The sequence below is a fragment of the Coregonus lavaretus genome (assembly GCF_964263955.1).
Source record: "Coregonus lavaretus genome assembly, chromosome: 13".
NCBI classification, from domain to species: domain Eukaryota; kingdom Metazoa; phylum Chordata; class Actinopteri; order Salmoniformes; family Salmonidae; genus Coregonus; species Coregonus lavaretus.
Window position 1 is genome coordinate 24,911,254 of NC_140000.1, and position 22,022 is coordinate 24,933,275.

General features: G+C 42.3%; 1 protein-coding gene across 1 annotated transcript in view; it reads right to left on the bottom strand.

Moving 5' to 3' along the window:
* Positions 1 to 385: 385 nt before the first annotated feature.
* Positions 386 to 22,022, bottom strand: part of LOC311140697 (D-ribitol-5-phosphate cytidylyltransferase-like) — a 33,032-nt gene continuing 11,395 nt past the window's right edge. Inside the window, exons 6-10 of the mRNA XM_084175881.1 lie at positions 21,885 to 21,982; positions 18,746 to 18,823; positions 18,448 to 18,540; positions 15,835 to 15,972; positions 386 to 1,506 (exon numbers count right to left, since the gene is read on the bottom strand). Of these exons, the coding sequence (XP_084032007.1) occupies positions 1,402 to 1,506; positions 15,835 to 15,972; positions 18,448 to 18,540; positions 18,746 to 18,823; positions 21,885 to 21,982 (512 nt within the window). The 3' untranslated portion in view covers positions 386 to 1,401. The remainder of the gene's footprint in view (positions 1,507 to 15,834; positions 15,973 to 18,447; positions 18,541 to 18,745; positions 18,824 to 21,884; positions 21,983 to 22,022) is intronic.

The window sequence follows — 22,022 nt, forward strand, 5'->3', positions numbered from 1 at the left end:
TCTGTGCTACTGTATCCATTTGAATGGAATATGCAACCATAGGGATTGTGTCATTATAATGCCATAGGGAGATTCTCTACAAAATGGTCGATACAGCACTGAAACCAAAGGGAGAGTGAGATGTCCGAGGTGGTCTGCGAACCCCCAATGTTGCGGTCATAGCATAATCAAAACAAATAATTTATGTGATGGCTAAAATGAAAAGAAAAGTCATTTTATTGAAAGCAATCTTTTAATAACATTTAAATGTGGCACTCATTTTATACCTCCACTCAAACACGGCAGTACAAAATCACACATGTATACAGTAGATGTCAACTCCTCTCTTCCATTCAGCAGCACCTTCATCCAGTGATCTAGAGACCATCCCACATTATTTAAAAAAAAATAGTATACTATGGTATAAATACTATAGTATTAAGTGTAGTGTTTTTGCGGACTTTACTGTAGTGTTGAGTGTAGTATACTGTAGTAATCTGTATTATTTACAGTTAACTATAGTATCAATACTGTAGTAAAAGAAAACTGTAGTATATACTATAGTAATTAATGTAGCGTTTTTGAAGATTGTAGTATACTGTAGTATTTACTGTAGTGTTTTTGCAGACTGTAGTATACTGTAGTATTTACTGTAGTGTTTTGCGGACATTAGTGTAGTATTTACTATAGTGTTTTTGTTTTATTATCTTTGACATAGAAGTGGAGGCTTTCTCCTTCAGGAAACCTATTGGAGAAATACTAAAAGAGCTAATTTTCCATAACCTGTAGGTAGGTAGGACTGAGGTCTGATTGGATAATTCAGAGCTTCTGCTCTTTTCTATAACCTGTAGGGAACACAATTATGGGTGGCAGAAATTGGGATATGGGGAGGGTAATGGGCACAGTATATGCAAATGTAAATACTGTAGTATTTACTATAGTTAAAAAAGCGTAGTGTTTTTGCGAACTGTAGTGTTTTTGCGGACATTTCTGTAGTATTTACTATAGTATTCTACAACATTCTATAGTAAGTACTACACATGATCGAGGGATACTACAGTGTGTAGTATATTATACTATAGTTTACTACAGAATTATATAGTAAGTACTGCAGTATTCTATAGTAAACTGTAGTATTTCTTCATGTGAATGAAACGCAGTACTGTTTGAAGTCTCAGACCGTAGGACTATAGACAGTCTCACACACTTGCAAAGCAAACTGTCTCCATATACACCCGTCTCATGTTAAACTCTTCCCTCTCCATCACACTGTTCCTTTTTCTAGTGCAGTTCACACCCTACACAGAGTTTGAAGGCTTGGAGTGTTTCTCAAACACACCTTGTGGCCAAGCCGTAGGTGGGTAGTGATAAGGGTGGTCCGAGGCGAGGCTGGATGAAGTGGTCTGCTCTTCCCGGGTTGGCTCACGCCTGGAGCAGCTGTCCTGTCAGGGCGGGGCTTCTGTCCCGGATCAGAGCACATGACATCTGGGCCACCCTCTCCACTGACCGCCCCCAAAGTGTAGCCTCCTGCAGCATGCACATACATAAAGAGAGGCACTGTTAGGATCCTCAGTGCATACAGACCCACAGAGAGATGGTGTTTGGATCGTCTGCATAATCTGATCCACAGACAGACATGCTGTGCTGGTGCATATCCTGATCCATCCAACCAATCACAGTGGGGAGAATCACACATGTTTGACTGTTCAAATACAATACACAGCCCTTTGAGCTCCTTAAGAACGGACAGAAACAGTACAATCCACCAAGTATTCCCATCGATATTCAGACACACACAACCTGCTGGGATCACACCAGAAGCCTTGTGATCGACAGAAACCGTGTCTTACACAGAACCTCCCATGTCGAGTCCATTGTCTCTTAGGAGGATTCCTCCCTGGAAAAGCAGCCCTTCTCACGTTCTCCGGTGTCGTAATGCCTACCGCATGTTCAAACTCATGAGGTCCAATGTGAAATTGACCAGGCTGAGTATAGTATTCCTCCTGTAGCTCAGTTGGTAGAGCATGGCGCTTGCAACGCCAGGGTTGTGGGTTCGATTCCCACGGGGGGGGCAGTATGCAAAATGTATGCACTCACTAACTGTAAGTCGCTCTGGATAAGAGCGTCTGCTAAATGACTAAAATGTAATGTAAAAATGCATGTCCATAAATCGGCCAAACAAACATTGAGTGAAAACATCAAAATTCTCCTAAATCAAATTTTGTTAAGAATTCCCATTCGCAGGGTGGGTGGGGAAATTATCGTTGCCCACATGTTATTTGATAGCGAGTTCAATCAACAGACGGAAGCAATTTGAAAAGGGAGAACTTCAAAATTAAACCTCTATATGATTTTTTCTAATGTGTGTTTCTGAATTACAGGTCCCGTTGCACTCGTAAGCCCGAGCGAGGGCATTCTTTACAGTTTACAGTGCATGATACTGGACAGATCTGCAGCAAACCACACGTTCAACTACAGACATAATGTTTGTGTCTGTCTGATCTAACAGGCTAGGGTCCCACTGCTTTTAAAGGCAGACTCTCTACAGTTGTGGTCGTTTGCTTTCATGATTCCTCTGTGCAGTGTGTTTTTTCCAGGCTGCCTGCAAATGCCTTTTGTAATGGTTTTTCACTCCCTTCTCCATTCCTGACATCAGTAAGTGACTCCCGGTTTGGGTTAATAGTTTCTCGATGAGGCCTCAGCATTGGGATAAGGCTGGTTTCTGTCTTTCAGACCCAGCAGTGTTTAGAGAACTATGGTGCTGCTGTCCTGTTCCACCACTGATCTGTGATCTGAGGGGATCTCTTGACATGTACTCTACTCTATACTCAGCCTGGTCAATTTCACATTGGACCTCATGAGTTTGAATATCAGCCTAGTCACGAAGCATTGGAAACTGTGATGAAATGAGATTTCATTAAAGACTTACGTTCTCTGAATTGATTTGAATGATTGTTAGAGTGACTACTCGTTTGTGTACCTATAGTGCTTAATCTATTGCAACGGTGTCCATATTAGGACAGCCTCAGAGTCACAAGGAGTTGGTGTCTGCACTCATCTCCCAGTGGAATGACTTGTAATTGGATTGTTGTTTGATTTCATTGTGTAAAATTGTAATAGAAACCTTTATAATTCAGCCCCTCCTGGGTATTATTCAGATGAAACATTATCAGTGACCAGACCTAAAAGATGTGTAGGGGCGCAGTGGAATGTACGTGGTGAGGTGTGAGAGCGCTCAGAGCAGCAACCATGGAATCAGGCCTGACCGTGGTTAATGTGACTGAGCACTAGGATCCAGAACTCCTGGAGCAACTCCCTAATCAGAACCAGTGTTGGGGAGTCAGATGACAAGCATTTTCCACACCAAGAGGGGATCCGAGGCTACAACTGCTGCTAGACGGATCAGCAATCATCTATTGATTACAGCAACACAAAGTCATAATGGAGTCAAAATATGATAGCTTTGAGCAGGCTCCAGGAGTATTTCATTTCAGCTTTTCCTGTGTTTGCCTATTATGTTTTTCTATTTACATTTGGCCCTGATTTTAAAAGCACAGGGAATTTAAAAAAAATAGTCTCTCCTGTTTTTCTTTAAGATGTACCAAAGTCATTGTTATTTTACTTAAAGGGATACTTCGGGATTTTGGCAATTAAGCACTTTATCTACTTCCCCAGAGTCTGATGAACTCATGCATCCCTTTAATTACTCGTACTTGGCAATGCAGCCTGGTCTCATAGACTAGATGTTACATAGTAAACGTAATTCTGTGAAACTCAAATAAGTAAGATATATTATGTTTGGTATGGTTACATAAGACAGATGGTTACTTAAGGCAAAAACTAAAGTAGGGTGGTTGGTCAGGGCGGATGGGTGGAGGTATAATGCTAACGTCTAGCAACCCAAAGGTTGCCATTTCGAATCTCATCACGGACAATTTTAGCTAATTAGAAACCTTTCAATGATTTACTACTTTTTAGCTACTTTGCAACTAATTAGCATGTTAGCTAAACCTTCCCTAACCCTAACCATTTTAGCTAATTCTTCCCCTAACCCTAACCTTAACCCTTTAACCTAACTCCTAAACTTAAACCTAACTCCTAGCCTAGCTAATGTTAGCCAGCTAGCTACAGTAGCCACCTCGTTAGAATTCGTAACATATTGTACGTTTTACAAATTCATAACATATTATGCGTTTAGCAAATTCTTTATATATAATACGAATTGTAATTTGTAACATACCATACAATGGGTGATGGACATCCACCAATTAATACACACCATATGAAAAATAGCGTTTCATACTAAATCGAGTGTCCCGGATTTACATACAGAATAATACAAAATGCTCGGAGACCAGGTTGGGCAATGAGGATGGGAGCCAATACATCTGTGAGCAGTCAACTGAATATGGCAGCAAATGCACTCATTTACCCCAACGTTGACTGGATATTCCTCCATTACAGAAATACACGTTGGTTTGTCAGAGATTGGGAGCCAAAGCTTTGCGAGAAATCAAAGCATTCTAGGAAATCTAATTGCAATTATTTTGCACCATAAGTAATCACCAATGCATTCTTTTGGTTTTCTATCTCAAACTGTCTTCAATCTAATTCAGAAAAATAACTTCTTAAAAAGGCAATGGCAATCAATTCCAGAATGTTCCATGTGTTGAGGCATTAGTGGACTATGAGGATGATAAATGTTATGAACCTGTTCATTAGTCCATTATTTACCACTCAAGTGCATCGTCTAAGGGAAAGTCTGGGAAAACTTTAAGAGTATAGTGCCATGTTGTGGGTCATTTGAGACAGCTACAATCTCAGCCCATCTAACCACCAAGCTAATGATCACTCCCCTTAACGAGGTCTGTTTGGTTATGAGCGCAACATGACAAGTCTGCCTGCTGGAAACTGAAAAAAGAGAGGAATCAAGAGAAAGCAACTGGAGATCACCAAGGAGGATCAAAGGTATAAGCCCCGTCTAAGCCTTTGCGTTGAAATATTTCCACTCGGGAAATACATGCCTTTGAAATATGAATCATACTTCATAACAACGCATTATTAAATCAACTAGTCGCTCTCTGGTACATGAGCAATAATTGAGTCCCTTTGAAGTCACTACAGCTTTGAGTGGACACAACTGTCGCTGGCTGTTGCCGCTGTCGCCTACTACTGTGGGAGAAAACCAACAAAACAATGAATAGAATAATTTGATAGACAAATATCGGTCTGTAAACCCTCATACATATACAGTGCATTCGGAAAGTATTTAGACACCTTCACTTTTTCCACATTTTGTTACATTACAGCCTTATTCTAAAATTGATTAAATTATTTTTTTCCCTCATTAATCTACACACAGTAACCCATAATGACAAAGTGAAAACAGGTTTTTAGAAATATCTTATTAAAAAACAGAAATACCTTATTTACATAAGTATTCAAACCCTTTGCTATGAGACTCGAAATTAAGCTCTAGAGCATCCTGTTTCCATTGATCATCCTTGAGATGTTTTTACAATTTGATTGGAGTCCACCTGTGGTAAATTCAATTGACTGGACATGATTTGGAAAGGCACACACCTGTCTATATAAAGGTCCCACAGTTGACAGTGCATGTCAGAGCAAAAACCAAGCCATGAGGTCGAAGGAATTGTCCGTAGAGCTCCGGGACAGGATTGTGTTGAGGCACAGATCTGGGGAAGGATACCAAAACATTTCTGCAGCATTGAAGGTCCCCAAGAACACAGTGGCCTCCATCATTCTTAAATGGAAGAAGTGTGGAACCACCAAGACTCTTCCTAGAGCTGGCCGCCTAGCCAAACTGAGCAATCGGGGGAGAAGGGCCTTGGTCAGGGAGGTGACCAAGAACCCGATGGTCACTCTGACAGAGCTCCAGAGTTCCTCTGTGGAGATGGGAGAACCTTCCAGAAGGACAACCATCTCTGCAGCACTCCACCAAATCAGGCCTTTATGATAGAGTGGCCAGACGGAAGCCACTCCTCAGTAAAAAGGCCCATGACAGCCCACTTGGAGTTTACCAAAAGGTTCCCTAAAGGACTCTCATACCATAAGAAACAAGATTCTCTGGTCCGATGAAACCAAGATTGAACTCTATGGCCTGAATGCCACGCGTCACATCTGGAGGAAACCAGGCACCGCTCATCACCTGGCCAATACCATCCCTACGGTGAAGCATGTTGGTGGCAGCATCATGCTGTGGGGATGTTTTTCAGCGGCAGGGACTGAGAGACTAGTCAGGATCGAGGGAAAGATGAACAGAGCAAAGTACAGAGAGATCCTTGATGAAAACCTGCTCCAGAGCACTCAGGACCTCAGACTGGGGGGAAGGTTCACCTTCCAACAGGACAACGACCGTAAGCACACAGCCAAGATAACGCAGGAGCGGCTTCAGGACAAGTCTCTGAATGTCCTTGAGTGGCCCAGCCAGAGCCCGGACTTGAACCCGATCTAACATCTCTGGAGAGACCTAAAAATAGCTGTGCAGCGATGCTCCCCATCTAACCTGACAGAGCTTGAGAGGATCTGCAGCGAAGAATGGGAGACACTCCCCAAATACAGGTGTGCCAAGCTTGTAGCGTCATACCCAAGAAGACTGGAGGCTGTAATCGCTGCCAAAGGTGCTTCAACAAAGTACTGAGTAAAGGGTCTAATACTTATGTAAATGTGATATTTCCGATTTTTATTTGTAATACATTTGCAAAAAAAATCTAAAAACCTGTTTTTGCTTTATCATTATGGGGTATTGTGTTTAGGTTGATGAGAAAAAAATACAATTTAATCCATTTTAGGATAAGGCTGTAATGTAACAAAATGTGGGAAAAGTGAAGGGGTCTGAATACTTTCTGAACGCACTGTCTAACTGGTTTCTGATTGAAATGTAGGCCTATCCGATGACAGAAAGAGGAAACCGAGGCATAAATAATGGCAGCTCACTCAAGTTACTCTGGATGGGCTTGACAGAAATGGCGGGTACCTCTCCTGACCCTAGCTCACCCACTAAACTGTTCTGTCATTGGCAGAGTCTCTGTCTGTTCAGTGCTCCCCTCCTCTCTTCTTTCTACTGCTGGCGCTCCAGGATGCATAAACCCCTCTCACTAATGAGGCCCTATCTGGCCCATTGTTACGAGCACATGCACTCAAGACACACACACAGACACACAACACGTACTCCCTGTATATAGCCATGTCATTTTCTATTCCCTGTATATAGCCATGTTATGTTCTATTCCCTGTATATAGCCATGTTATTTTCTACTTCCTGTATATAGCCATGTTATTTTTTATCGTTATTGTTATTCACTGTGTATTATTTATATTCAGAAGGGCCCGTAAGCATTTCACTATCAGTCTACACCTGTTGTTTATGAAGCATGTGACGATTTGATTTGATTCACTTGCTGAGAGAGAGGGAATCTGAAACGAGGGGGATTTTCATTTCTCCATGTCTCCAGCACCATCTAGTCTAGTCAGGCCCAATAACATGTCCTCCATGGCCGAGGTGGTTTTCCATTGGCTCTCAGTCTCACCATGTCTTCCAGAGGTTTAATATGGATGGGGAAAACAGTTGGTTGGGGTGCAACACCACACACAAATAGGCCTACAGTATCTCTGAGACGTAGAGGAGTGCTGAGACATGTGGAATAGAAAGACACCTGACTTGGAGTAGAAGTATTATAAAACGGGTAGTTTGGATTCTGGATGCTGATTGGCTGAAACAGCATAAATGTAATGATTGTATTGTAATCGATGCTTGTCAAATGCCTGCTCTAAATATGTGTACCAATGAATACGTATACACACTAGGTATAGTACCCACCTGTGTTGTGGGCTACAATGAAAAAAGTCCCTACACAAGTATCTGAGACCTGGTGCTCTCACAACAACGGTTGGTCAATTCTTTAACATTTAATTTATCTAGCAAAGATTTCATAAACAATATAATAGCCCTAGAACCCAAACGAGCTTGACAAATGCAGCATTAGACTAAAACCACAGAGCACTTTGATAATATATTTCACCAATATTAGACATGATGTAACCTCACTTTTGACTTTATAGTGACAATCTGCCATGGACTTTCATATATAAAATCTCCCTGACAAGTCCATCATTTGTACATATTAGTGGGAAAAGTGTTATATATGCCATATGTAATCCAAGAGCATACATTATACTCATAAAAGTTACTCCTCTACATCAATCATCCACATCTAATATTTTAGTACCTAATACATTACATTTCTACATGGATGTGTTTATTTAAAAGTGCATTGACAAATGAAATTAGAATAGGTAACTAAAGGTATCAAAAGTTAGTGACATATGGGATAAACACAAATGCTCTCTCTCTCACACACACACACACACACACACACTAGCCTTGTTATTCCAAACTGAAACCACACGTTTACAGAATGGAACTTCAAATCATTACAGAGTCTATTTTTGCATACTGTTTAAGAGGAGGATTTTGACAGGCGTAAGACTACACGTCTTTGAAAGAGGAGAAAACATCAGCAGACCACACAATAAGCAATCCTTTGGGTACTAGCTAACTTTACTTTTAAATGCCACAGATGCGATCAACCTTTCCATCATTGAAGCAGAGCCGTGAATAGCAGTCCACCGCCACACATGAAGGGGCTTTTTGAAGCTTTGGGTTTTAGCAATTAGGAGTTTTAACAGTGACAATTTGCAAGCCTCTGTCATTTTGAGATCTCAAGCCCTGACTAGCTACCAAGGGCTCCCACTTCTGTTCCCTTCATGGTGTGCCAGTGGAGCTGGAGTCCTCAGTAAAAACAGCTCATGGAAAAGCTTTCAGTAGCGCAGGGCCAAGTGCACTGGAAAGAGCTGTTAGAATCACACTACCCAGCAGAGAAATCATCCAAATGGCCTATTGAGACATTCTGTATGACAAATATTTGGGACGTATTGTCATTTTTGTCTATGCTTGTTGTCCTGTTAGCCACGAGGAGAGTATCATGACTAGCATCACAGCTAACCAGCAGTTTCAAACTCTTCCATGAGCAGATCCGCCTTGCTAAAACAATGCTGAAAATTAGCTTCTTGCTTATTATCATCTAAAATAGTAGGCTAAAATAAGAAAAAGTTGTATAAGAAGCTCTCCCCAAATGACCTATGAGGTGAGTCCCATTGGTACAATAGGATTGGGAAAAAAACACCTATTCCCTTTGGTTTAAAGGGATTGTGTTTCGGCCTTCTGACAGCATGTCCTTTGGTGGGTATTGAGGACCCCCCCCCCCCCCCTCTCATTCTAGGGGAAGGCGGTAGCTAGGGGCTAAACAGACAGAGGGGGATAGCAGGTCTGGTTAATGTCCGGTTCAGAGACATGATATGAGCCCAAACCTAACACCCAAGATTTGGGGTAATTTCACCCAAAGTACGGCCAACAAGGCTGCTGCTTGGGCCATGCTAAGTTAGGAGGACCCAACACAACAATTGAACCACTGATTTGGGATTAGTGATTTAGGCCAAAGGGTCTGGAAGTGAGAAAATGTGACAGGCCGCTGGTCAATGATTTTAGGGTGAGGCGTTGAACGTGGCAAGGTGCCAGAATATCTGTATTTGGGATGACCTTGTCCCTCCCATTCTGCCGCACTTCATTTGAAAAGGACACGTATTGTATGAGAATGCATGAGTGTTTCCATGTTTATCCTCCTCCACTTTTGTGTGGAACTCAGACTTTCCAGCCAGGGAAAACCGCACTTGTATTGATACATACCTGCTTCTTAGACCCCATTGACAAGACAATTGTTGTTGCACAAACCGCTCACAGCATCCTGACAAGTACCGTATGTATAGACTTCCCTTTGGCTAACCAAACAACAAACCCAGTCAAAGTGGGACACAGAGCATTTCAGCAATGAAAATAAAGGAAGCTTGTGTTTCCATAGGGTCTTTTCAGAATGAATGCAGTGCTATTTCAACAAGCTCTAGTGAGTGATGACTTTGTTTGAATTTGACCCACCAACAGACATACCTCTAACAGTAACTAGAACAATGACTCTTCAGTTATAGAGGCATGAAGACATGTATGCACTGAGGATGTATGCACTGGGACATACCAAACTCCACCCACATGACAGACAGACAGACAGATATACACACACACACGCCTCATTTGGTTATCATAGTAGAAAGTCCCCACATTACAGATAAACATGACACGGTCTGTATCGTAGGACATCTCAGGTCAAATACAAGTACTGGTATTTCACTGACACCCCAGACATGACACACCCTGTACTTGAACCTAGTACATCCTGGTCACGGCTTAGCGTCCTCACTTCCACTCCAAACAAGGAGGTAGAATGTTAATCGCAGACATATCTCCCATAAGCCAGGCATACAAACACTGGTGCAACAATGTGTTTCTACACTTCTGTCAAAACAACAGCATCTCACAGACTAAACAACGAGGGGATATGCAGGTGGTGCAGCCTACCAGACGATGAGTGTGAGACTGAGTAGGCAGGCAATGGGCCGTGCAATTAATATCAAAACACTTCACTAAAAATACCAATGGGTGTTTGAGACAGCGCATTACTGATTTAAATAAAATCAAAACGTTTGGAATTGGATTCTATCATCACCTTCAAAGATATATCTGTAGGTATGATGTTCTAACATTGTAATTACATTCAAGGTTTACTGTGAGGATTTTCCACTGCCCAAAACACACAATACCGTATTACAGTGAGGTCTTCCCCTAATGTAGACACAGGCACACAGCTGGAAGGTGAACACTATACAAACAAGCCTTAAGGGAGCCTGTAAATCAAAAGCGTAATCCCTCCAGTGCTATGTCCCTCACAACATCACCAAGACTTGGAAACTCTACCCGCCAATACTGTGGGTGGTCAATACTGTGGGTGGTCAATACTGTGGGTGGTCACAGCGCACAAAGCAAGTGGTAAAGTAAATACACATATGAATACACTTTGGCATTCTTTGCCTGATTATATGTTTACAAACTAATTTAGAGAGACCTGGAATGTATTAATCCACTATAAGAACATATCCTTTTGTTTTTAATAGTTCCCGTAGTTGGAATGCCGAGTCTAAGTCAAGTCCTATCCCTGAGAGTGAGAGAACCCATTGCTGGTCTTTTTAATCGACCAAATCAAAAGCTGAGTAAACAGTGCGTTTGGTATGTCTAATTCCTCCCTAGCCAAACTCCTGCGGTTGAGTTTCACACAATACCGACACACATCTGCCGCACTCTGGGCACAAAAGATCAAGCTTGATATCCTGCACGTCGCCTGGGTCCACATCTTCCCAAGGCCCTATGGGCCCTGGTTCAAAAGTAGTGCACTATTTAGGGGAAAGGGTGCCAACTGAGACTCAACCAGGGGGTTTCTTATCTCGGTTTCCACAGGGATCCACCATAACAGTTACAGACATCATTATGAGAAAACAAAGAGAACTAATTCGGCTTATGACAGGGGAAAATACTGTGTGAACGAGCGGCTGCATATTGGAACATAAATCTGATGCTAACCATTAGAAGATCTACAGGAGATTGGCCCAATCTGTCAGCGCTGTCGGATATGTTATTGGAGTAACGCAAAACAGCTTTTCAAATCCCCCCATCATTTCACATTGAGGTTGAGTTTTTGCAAGCACTTGATTCATTTTATCTACGGTTCGTTCAGCCGTGCACTTTTTCTATGCAGTGCCTCAAATTATACAGTAAATGTTTTCCAAACCCTGGTACATGACAGATATCAAATCAACAGCGCAAACTAACCACATGTATTTTAATTACTTATTAATGTGTTTTAATTACAGTTTTCCTTATTCCTTGCATTCTCACCGTGTCAGTGTGGGTCCTTTTCTAACAAAGGTCAAATAGTGCTTAGATTTGTCCTGTTTCACTGCATGTACAAGTAGGTAACCTGTACAAGTGTGAGGTGTGAAATGGAAATGTGTTTTTTGAGAGTGGGGTCACGGCCAGGGTTCTGCCATTATTCACGGCGTCCCTGGAGCAATTTGGGTATTAAGCAATTAAGTGCCTTGCTCAAGGGCAGATCGACAGATTTTTCACCTTATCGGATCAGGGATTCAAATTAACAACCGTTCGGTTACTGGCCCAACGCTCCAATCACTAGGCTACCTGCCGCCCATATGAAAGTACTCTTGAAGGGTGACCTACTCAAGGTCTGTAACACACCTTAGTTAACACAAATACACGTGGCATCTCAGCCCAGGATAATTGTTGAGAGTGATTGGGAGCGTGCCGAGATCACAGTGGCGGTGGTCGTCCCTGCTCTCCCATGATCCCCTGTGACCTCGGTGAGGGTGCACGTCAAGGTAAGACTATGAGAAGGGTGTACAGTTTCACCTGCCTGCCATGCGGACGGTGGACCTAAACAGGTAAGAGAATAGACCTATAGAGCTTTCTCTTTCTCTTTCTCTTCTCTTTATTTTTCTCTTCTTTTCCCCGTCTTTTCCAGAGGCTAATCTCTTCTCAGGTTTAAGGTATTCCTGGTCTGGGCTCTTTGAGAAGGAAACGCGGGGCGGGTAAACATCAGGGCTCTCACTGCGGGGATTAGAGCGCCCATATATCACCGTGACAACCCTCTTTTCAAGCGGTGACAGGTCGCCAGGACCCTGCGCTAGGGGGGGATCCGGTGACACTTCCTATCGCCGCGGCAGCCATTGATAGGGGATATGATCACAGTTTTCACACCGTAAGATCGGCTTACTGCGCTAGAGCGTCTCCCAACTCTCACCACCGACAACTTCAGCCAACGGCTTAAATGGTCCGAGTGTTCAGTGTTCACACATCATGGCACACATGTCAGGTATGCATCTTTGGCCAGGTAGAATAACACCATCGTAACAGGTCTGCAGAGGCACTTTGATCACAGATCTTTCCACAAAGGCGGCAGTTCATTGTCCATGACTCCATTTGTTCAGCTTGTGAGAAATCTTTACCTTAGGTAAACATAGGAATGGTTCTGCCACGCTGCGTTCCAGCTGTGGGTGTTGCCTTGAATAACATGAAACCACAGTCATGGCTCCTTTCAGTAGATCAACTTTGGGTCCAAAAATACATTTTCTGAAGGCCAATGAGTTGGGGATGAAGAAATTCATCATTTATATACACTTAAATGGCATGCATTTATTAATCTTTACAGCTAAAATATTACTAAAGTTGCCATTAATATGTGAAAAAGTGTACTTATGTGGCAGTCCATTCTACTGTAGATAAACATAACTCAAATCCCAGACATTCTCAGTTCTCCAGTACAGACTTCAGCAGCATCCCTACTTACTGTGGTTGACAACAACCATTCATTTAACACCAAAAGTGAAAACATTTAGGGAGGAACAAGAGCAGTATGCTGTTAACAACAAGAACATTCAGTTTGGGGGGGGACTATGTAGAAATGCAAGGGGCCAAGAATAGACCCTGCATGTAATATATAAGACAGAGTCTCCTAATGCAACAAAACATTGTCTCCCAGTAAGATATCAGTTAAACCACTCCAGTATTGGTCCTTATAAATATACTACATTGCATTCAGGTTGCAGAGTATACCAGTATACAATGGAGCAATACTGAAAATGTACTCCACTATCACCAGACACCATCAGGTAATTTTGCTTGCAAGTTCCTCTTGCTGCAATAAGGGATCTATATCATTAGTAAGATAAGGGTTTCATTCCAGTCAGTGAAGATTCTTTAAAATAACAAAGCTCCTCACATTCGATTAGAGATTCTTGGGTGACATTTCACCCCTGGTTCTGCATAGTGGAAATATTGCAGCAGTCCCAGAGAATGGCCAAATGTCTTGGCATACGAGGAAATTAAATATGACAAAATCTACACTTACAGATGTCAAAGGGGAAATCAGGCAAGTCTCCGACAATAAGAATGATAATTTTCAATATGATAGTTGAAACTGTATTTACCAGAGTAGGTTTACTGATCCTTATCGAGTTCTTACAACAATAATCCCTCTACATGACTAGCTAAAGAATTCCATCTCTAAACAACATGGAAATTCTAGAATCCCCAAAACAAAACAAGATTGCTGTTTAACATTTCATTTGGAGAGAAAAACACACAACAATCACTGACTTTCCATTCTTGTTATAATTACAGTGTCAATGTGTGTCAGTGAGTGCTTGGTTAACATAGTCATAGGCCGATACATTTCATTTCATTTTCACACAATGGTAACCTAAGGTTTGCTCTTTGCACTAGGTCATGTAGAGTATAGGAACTCTACATGCAATATTGGTTAGGTTTCCCAGTCATGGAGTTACAATGTCTGATTGAACAGGGCCTTGGGGATATTGTATTAAATTACAATTCATCAAATATTGTCCAGCCATTTGGGGGATATGAAAATGAAATAACATAGAAGCAATGAGTTTAAGTTGTGGATTTGCATTAACACAGATATATTTGTACATATCTGGAGGCCAGGAGGACTGAAAAAGGGAGTATTGGCAACCCTTTTTGACAAGTATGAATAAGCCCATCTGGGAAGAATTATCCTCACTATAACAGAAAACCTATCACAGTGATTTATGCAAGGTCTTAGTCGGCTGTTCCACTATCTGATCAGGATAAGCATTTTCTCATAAAACTGGAACAGGAATTACTAATTAAGAGCATCAATCTCCATAGGTCAGTGGAAGACTCTGGCATGCTGGGAATCGCAGACCAAAGACCCCACATCCGATTGCACAATCAAACTCACATGTGAACTAGGTGCATTGCAAGCTTCCCCGTGAAGAATACAAAGCACGTCGTTTTAATTAGATGACACATTGACAATGTCGACACTCAAAAAAATGGAAATCCATCTACACTCCATTATTCAGGTTTAATTCCTCCTAGCTAATGCTGACAAGGCTAAAATCAAAAGAGATGGTTCAAACCTCCCTCGATCTGCCATGAACAGTGAGGTACTGCCATTGGTTTGTGATGTGTTATTGCTGCCAGGAAATTGAAGCTGTCATTTGTCCAAATAGCTCAATCTATCACAAACACGAAGCTCACTGGCATGTTTATCAATTGTTGCACAACAAGATTACAACCATAAAAATTTTTTGGGGGGGGGCTTTTCTATTGTGAGAACATCTGGCTTTTCTATATCCTTTCCAGCTATTGCGACCTACTGTTGTGGGTGACCGCAACATAGCCACTAGCCAGCAGTAATCCAATCGCTTCAGTAACACATATCCCACCATCTCTAATCCTGTGTCAGGAGTGTTTCACATTCATATAATCATGTAAATGCTGACAGAAACACATTTCAGGTCAACCACATCAAACCTGACAACTCCAGTGAACTTTTGACATGCCAATGGGGAACCTCAAACCCCATCCAGAACAGAGCCTTCCCATGAGACACAGCTGAGGTATGTATGCGGTAGGTAAACACTTTAACCAATGTGTGTGTGATTGTAACATGGCTTTTTCACACTTGAAGGACATCTTTATCCTCTGCATGTTTATTTTATTAAAAACACAACATCTATGTCTGGATGGAAAGGTTAAAAGGTTATACTCCCCCCACTAACCACCCACACACGTAAGCACAAGAACGCACACACACACACACCCACCCACACACGTAAGCACACGCACACACACGTCCAACATCTAACACAGACAACACAATTAGCCTCAAGTCCAAATGCATGAGGAAACAAGACTCTGGAACAAGGATTTACACAGTTCTCATTCAGTTTTCTTTGGCTTTTTTGAAACATGCATTCCAGGGGGACTCTAAATGCACTTGAGCAGGACGTAAGACCAGGTTTAAAAAACAAAACAAGGGGGCATACCTTTGAGTGATGAAGCTGGATGCCATAGACTAAAATATTTCCGAGCTTGGCTCCTGTGGCGATCTCCATCATGGCCGCCGGCTCTCCTCCCATCGCCTCGCTGGCGGACGAGTCGTCCTCCGACACGTTCAAATACACCTATCAAAATAAGCCCCGCCACACCCAGTCAGACATGCATCTCCTGCCAATAATGACAATCTCTTACAGACACTTAGAGAATGATTAAACCTTTGGATCAATTAAAGCACATTGTTCAAACACTCGTAAGAAAGACGTGTTGTGACTGAACAAGCATGTTTATTTAAGGTCCTCGTTTGGGAGGGATGTTGGAGGAGTGTGTTGTAGTGTTCGGGGTAAACACACATCAGATTAGACTCTGGAGGTAGTAATCCCTCTGGTTCAGGTGGAAAACTGCAGGCCTCATGGTGTTTATTTAGATAGATGGGTCCACATTAAAGACAGCATAAACCAGCACTGATGATTCACTTAGTGTGTCATGCATGGGATGTGAAATGATGTGAGTCTCCACTGCTGCTGCTGCTAAACATATTTTCCTAATTGGGCTGTTGACTGATGCTCGACAGGGTGAATTCACTCCAATTATGTCTTCATATACAGGCTCTGTATTGTAAGGTCAATGTCAAATGTGTTAATTACATTTACATTACATTTACGTCATTTAGCAGACGCTCTTATCCAGAGCGACTTACAAATTGGTGCATTCACCCTATAGCCAGTGGGATAACCACTTTACAATTATTATTATTTTTTGTTGGGGGGGTGGGGGGGGGGGGGGGGGGGGGGCATTTCTTGTTAAGTAAGTCACTTGTCTATCAACATCTGTTTAAATTCAAATAAGTGATATTATTGATTTGTTTTGCTGCAGTAGAAGGTGCAAAGGAGTGTGTGTCTTCAGTTTGGCTTAAGTCTAGACGAGATCAATACCAGGCACATATTGAATCGATTGCCATGCCATGCACTCTGTCTGTGAAACTCGATTATCTCCCACCCTGATTGCTAGGTCATTGTTTAAAGCTGCTGACTAAGCCAGGGTTTCCCAAACTCGGTCCTCGGGACCCCAAGGGGTGCACGTTTTGTTTTTTGCCCTAGTACTACACAACTGATTCATATAATGAACTAATCAACAACTTTTGATAATTTGAATCGGCTGTGTAGTGTTAGGGCAAAAACCAAAACGTGCACCCTTGAGATCTCGAGAACCGAGTTTGGGAAACGCTTGACTAAGCCCTCAAGAAAGAACAACATGTGCCATCTAACGCCACCCAGATATCCCTCACTGTTGATTTTAGCGTCCTCGCTTAAGACCGGGAAATTCTGAGATCGCTCTGTGAGCCAACTCTTGTTTGGAATTCAGCCTCCCACCTCACTAGCTCTGTTTAGAATTAAGCCTTCCCATGATGCTGATGTTTAATGTGGGACATCCTTAAGCTGCCATGAAATCGACTTCGGGAGTAAATGTATTTTTAATAAGGTGCTGGATGTTGGGGGTCCTAAGTTTATCTACCTGTGAAAAGGGAATCTGGTCCACAGTAAGAGCTGTGGGGAAAACTCAGACACAGATGTGTTTACTCTGGTGTGGCGGAGAGTATTGCTCCCACCCTAATGCAGCCTGGAACCTAGCTCCACACCACCGGAGAGGAGCTATTTGTGTGTGTGTGTGTGTGAGTACTTGCGTGCGCAGAGGTTCATTGAAGACCTAACAAGGCCTTACAACACAAATCAAGGCGGGCGGTTTAACCGAGTTTTCCTGTATGACATTTGCAATGATTAAAACCGAGTTGTTTTGAAAACATAAAGACTCGCTTAGAGAAAAACCAGAATGCAACTTCCCCGAGCCCACTGCACCTTTTTCCCCTCACTTTGTTTTGGCAGTTGTGCTGTTGCCGGGTGAAAAAGTACAATCACAAACAGTAAACAGGACCCTCATAACGTAAATGTTTATTTTGGGTTCCAATTAGATTAATTCGCGGGGGGTTCTACACAAGCTGTCATGAGTTAATGTTGCTCTGTGGTTGATATTGACATCTGAACCGAGCCAAGCGGTAAGTGAAAGTAGTGAAGCAATCTCAGGGGGGGTATAGGGTTTCTAAACAGCAACATAGTTTCGTCGGAGGGACCAGAGGTAGACTGCAAAGTGAACATTTTACAAGCTGAAAAAGGTTGGCTGGCCATGTAGTACATGTACCTTGAGGAAACTAGAGCCTGCCTGGGCCAGACGTGTGCTTTAGAAAACACCCAACAGAAGTTAATTCACAGTGTGGGAAACCTGATTGAGACATGCTAAAACGGCCACTAAGCACACACGACACCCACACACACAATGTTCTCTGTTAACTCTGCTAACTCACCTTGTTCTGAATGTGTGTGATTGCTACTGGGATACCCAAACATCAGAGCATTCCATGGCCTTCGCAAGCTTACAGTCTATCCTTAAAGCAACATGGCCAACTCACGATAAGCAAAGGGAACATTAAGGGGCATAGAGGACTGAAGAGTCTAATTTCCAGTACCAGAACGAGAGTGTTGGTAAGGCAACTGTGAATTCATATGAGGCTCTATTCACACACTTATCCCCATGTGAACTCAACTCACCCAAATAATGACCACTGGATGCAGGAGTGCTCGGTCTGCCACTTCCAACGCACTCAGCGTTTTTCCAACTTCAGACAAGCAAGAATTGTTCACCTATGGATAAAAATGAAAAGCAATTGTCAGAAAAGAGTGGCATATTGTTGAGTTGGCTATCTGAACAGCAAATAAAGAACATGTGCATAACCTTCTCTTTCCAACATGGTAAACATATTGGCAATAACATAAACAATATGCATAATGTTGAAACAGGCTAACTTCTTTTCTGTTTTCCTAAACTTGTCCTGAAGTGTGAACTTACAGAAACTTGAATAAAGTTCCACTCTTTTGACAGAGATTTGGCATGGTCTCCTATCAAGTCTGAGATCACATCCACCTCCTTGAAGAAAGATACAAAGAAACATTTTACAGAAATAAACCAAATACGATGTTAGTTAATGCTGTTAAATTCTATTGGAATGCAGGGGAGCTCAACTACAGTCCCAGAGGGTTTTCCATGCTGGTATGAATTTTTCCCTGGCACCAGAGTCTCAGTCCACACACCTGGTTACCCAATAATAAATTAGTCCCTGATTAGAAAGCAAGGACAAAACCAGCATACATTGCGAAGCTCCAGGACTAGAGTTGAACACCATTGATCTTACGCTAAATTCTCTCCATGGCTGGATTGCTCATTAGAACAAATGAAAGGAGACAGGGAACCACTGCTCTCTTTGTCTCTCTGACCTGGCAGAATGATAAAGCGTACAAAGAAGCCCGGAGATTCTAGATGAGCCAAGTTAAATTTCATTACACTGTAAATCGAATCAAAATTCAGTGCAGTCCAAAATTGTAAAAGCTTTTTTGTTCACTGTAATTGTAACCACATTTTAGCTGTGTATCTTTCAATGAATTCAGCCCTTGCATACGAATGGAATGAACAGTACAACATGCTACAGTCATTGTGTCCATTTCATGTTCATCTCTTATGTTTTCCTAGTAATTCTTCCCTGGTCCTGTCTAACATTTCATACACAAGAGGAAATAAACACAGAAACAAACATCCACGCTCTGTGTTTGGCACCGACTGGGACTTGTCCGATTTTAACTGTTTAGAATAACAACGACAATTAGAAATATGAAATGGTTACGGGAAACATGTGGAGGGTTATTTGGTCCAGAAAGATAAGTTGCTCGTGGGTTCCGAGGGAAAACCATCAGAGTCAGAAATTTAGATTTGTGAGATTACATTTTCTGACATGATTTAAACAAGGTTGGTTGGGCATGAAATCCTGGAATGGGATATTTGTTCAAGATCAGGGAGGCCGTCTGGGAGAGCCAAGGATACAGGAGGTCAAGGACCAACTACAGAACACACCAGAGTCAGTGACAAGAGGCAGAAATCAAGTTCCAGGCTGCCAGAGGAAAAAAAGAGAACTACCCCAAACTATGAGTTTGAATTCAGAAAGTTCAGTGTTTGATAAGTGGTAAGAAGTACCCAATGTTACCACATTGTTTCCTAGTAAAGACCATATAAATACCAAGTCCCAGCTTAAAACAGGCGATAAAATAAAGCGTTACCTATTACTTTTTCGAACTATGAGTTGCTTGTTTGAAATGCTGATAAACTCAGACAAAGAGAAAGGATGGACATGATTTGAATAAAGTGCTCAAAGTGTAGTTCAGTGAGCTTTGTCCCTGTCTAGCCCTAGCTGTTCCTCTATCTGGCTGTGTCCATGACAAATTATCTAGTAGGTCAAGGTTAATATTTTGGAAAAAGGAGTGATATAATTAATGTGTTCCAAGATTGTATTTAATTTTGAGTGAATATGAAATACTATCTTATACTAAGCTCAAAATGTTAGAGATAAGGAAGGGATGGAGGTGTTCTCCCTTCATCAAACCCTCCCTTCCTATCATGACATTAATGTCTATTAGATTGGGCTCTTGACACAAATTGTGTCAGAGCCTAAATTTAAAAAAGATGCAGATGTTTCAGTTGCAGCTCTAATTTAATGTCAGAATTATGTTTTGACAATTCCTTTGTCTCAGGAGACTGAAATAAATATGACACTAATAGGTTTACTTATTAATCATTAATGGATATAAAAGCTGTTTGTTTGACCAAGGTCTGGTAATGTCTGTTAAAGGACAAGTGATCTGGGGTTAATGAGGCAACTACTTTTATAAACCTAAAAAAAGTTTTTGGACCAACATTATGTACAGAACAAGATAAAAAAGTGCTAACAAGAACATTGTTTAGAATATATTGCATATTAATACAATTTCATGTCTATTTTGTATCTTCCACTATGATTATGGGATCACGTCCATATTCATCCTGCTATGACAATCCCCTAATCATATTCTCCCCACAATAGCACATACACAAGCTGCCAAATCCTCCACCTGCACACACACTACACTGTGTGCTCGCCTCCAAGCTCCACCTCAGCTCAGCCTCTACCTCCCTTATCCCCTGTATTAGATTCATTAATGGCACTGATCACAAAGCTAATTCCTCCTTCTCTGTTTCCTCTCCTTTAATCTCCCTCGAACACCTGGGAAGGATGTATCAGGATGTATCTGGTCCCAGACACGCGTGCACCGCAACATGACCCCACCGGCCACCTGAGTGCAGGGAATGATGGTTCCAATCAGAGCCAAAGCCTTAGGTTCCTAGGATCCCATACGTCTCAGGGGTCTGCCTAGCACCTCGACAGCTAGATCCGCTGCCTGTTTGACGCGTACTGCCTGATGAAGGGCTTGGCACTGCTTCACAGGAGGATGAGCTGTCGGTGGGTCTATGCTCTCCCTGTAACACCAAAACACTTCATCCGCCATGCATTTCTCCTATCTGTTGTCAACTACAGAGGGAGGATGTACTGTATATACTTTTTGATATATGCAGGAAGGAATATAATCTCGACGGTAATGTGGGGACGGTATGTTGGGAGGCCGGGGTGTCCATTTGAAAACAAATGAGAATGGAGAAGTGCATTGTGATTTGTGGGGACGATATGGCAACTCGTGACCTCTTCACCATGACTGAGAATGAATGGGAGATGTGTCATATGGGGACAGTATGGGGAAACTGGGAGCCCTTCAACATGACGGGCGAAGGGTGGGAGTGAAGACTCATCTCTGAACACTCAATTAATCAGACAATTCCCAAGGCATGACCAATATGACTGCCATCTGCTTTCCGTCATGCCGGGGAGGTGGAGAGGTGGAGAGGCAGAGGGGGGATGGAGGGAGGAGGGTGTGGAAGCCTTCAGACAAGCTCCATTATAGGTCTGACCGCAGATGGCAAGTCTAACCAGGGCCCACCCAAGTGGAGCTCACATGGTCTGGGAGAGGGGGGTTGTTGGAGGGGTGGAAGAAACATCAGTGTGATGATCGAATGTGGAATCTCACAAACATTGTAATCGTAATCATAATCAACATCATCATCACCATACCATGTCCAAAGCTCCCATGCTCCTCTGCAGAGCGTTGGCCAGCTCTGTAGCCTGTGCAGACCCACCTGTGATAACACAAGCCGACCGGGAGAGAGTCTCTGAAAAAGAAAGTGTACTTTGACCACTTTTGCTGTAAAT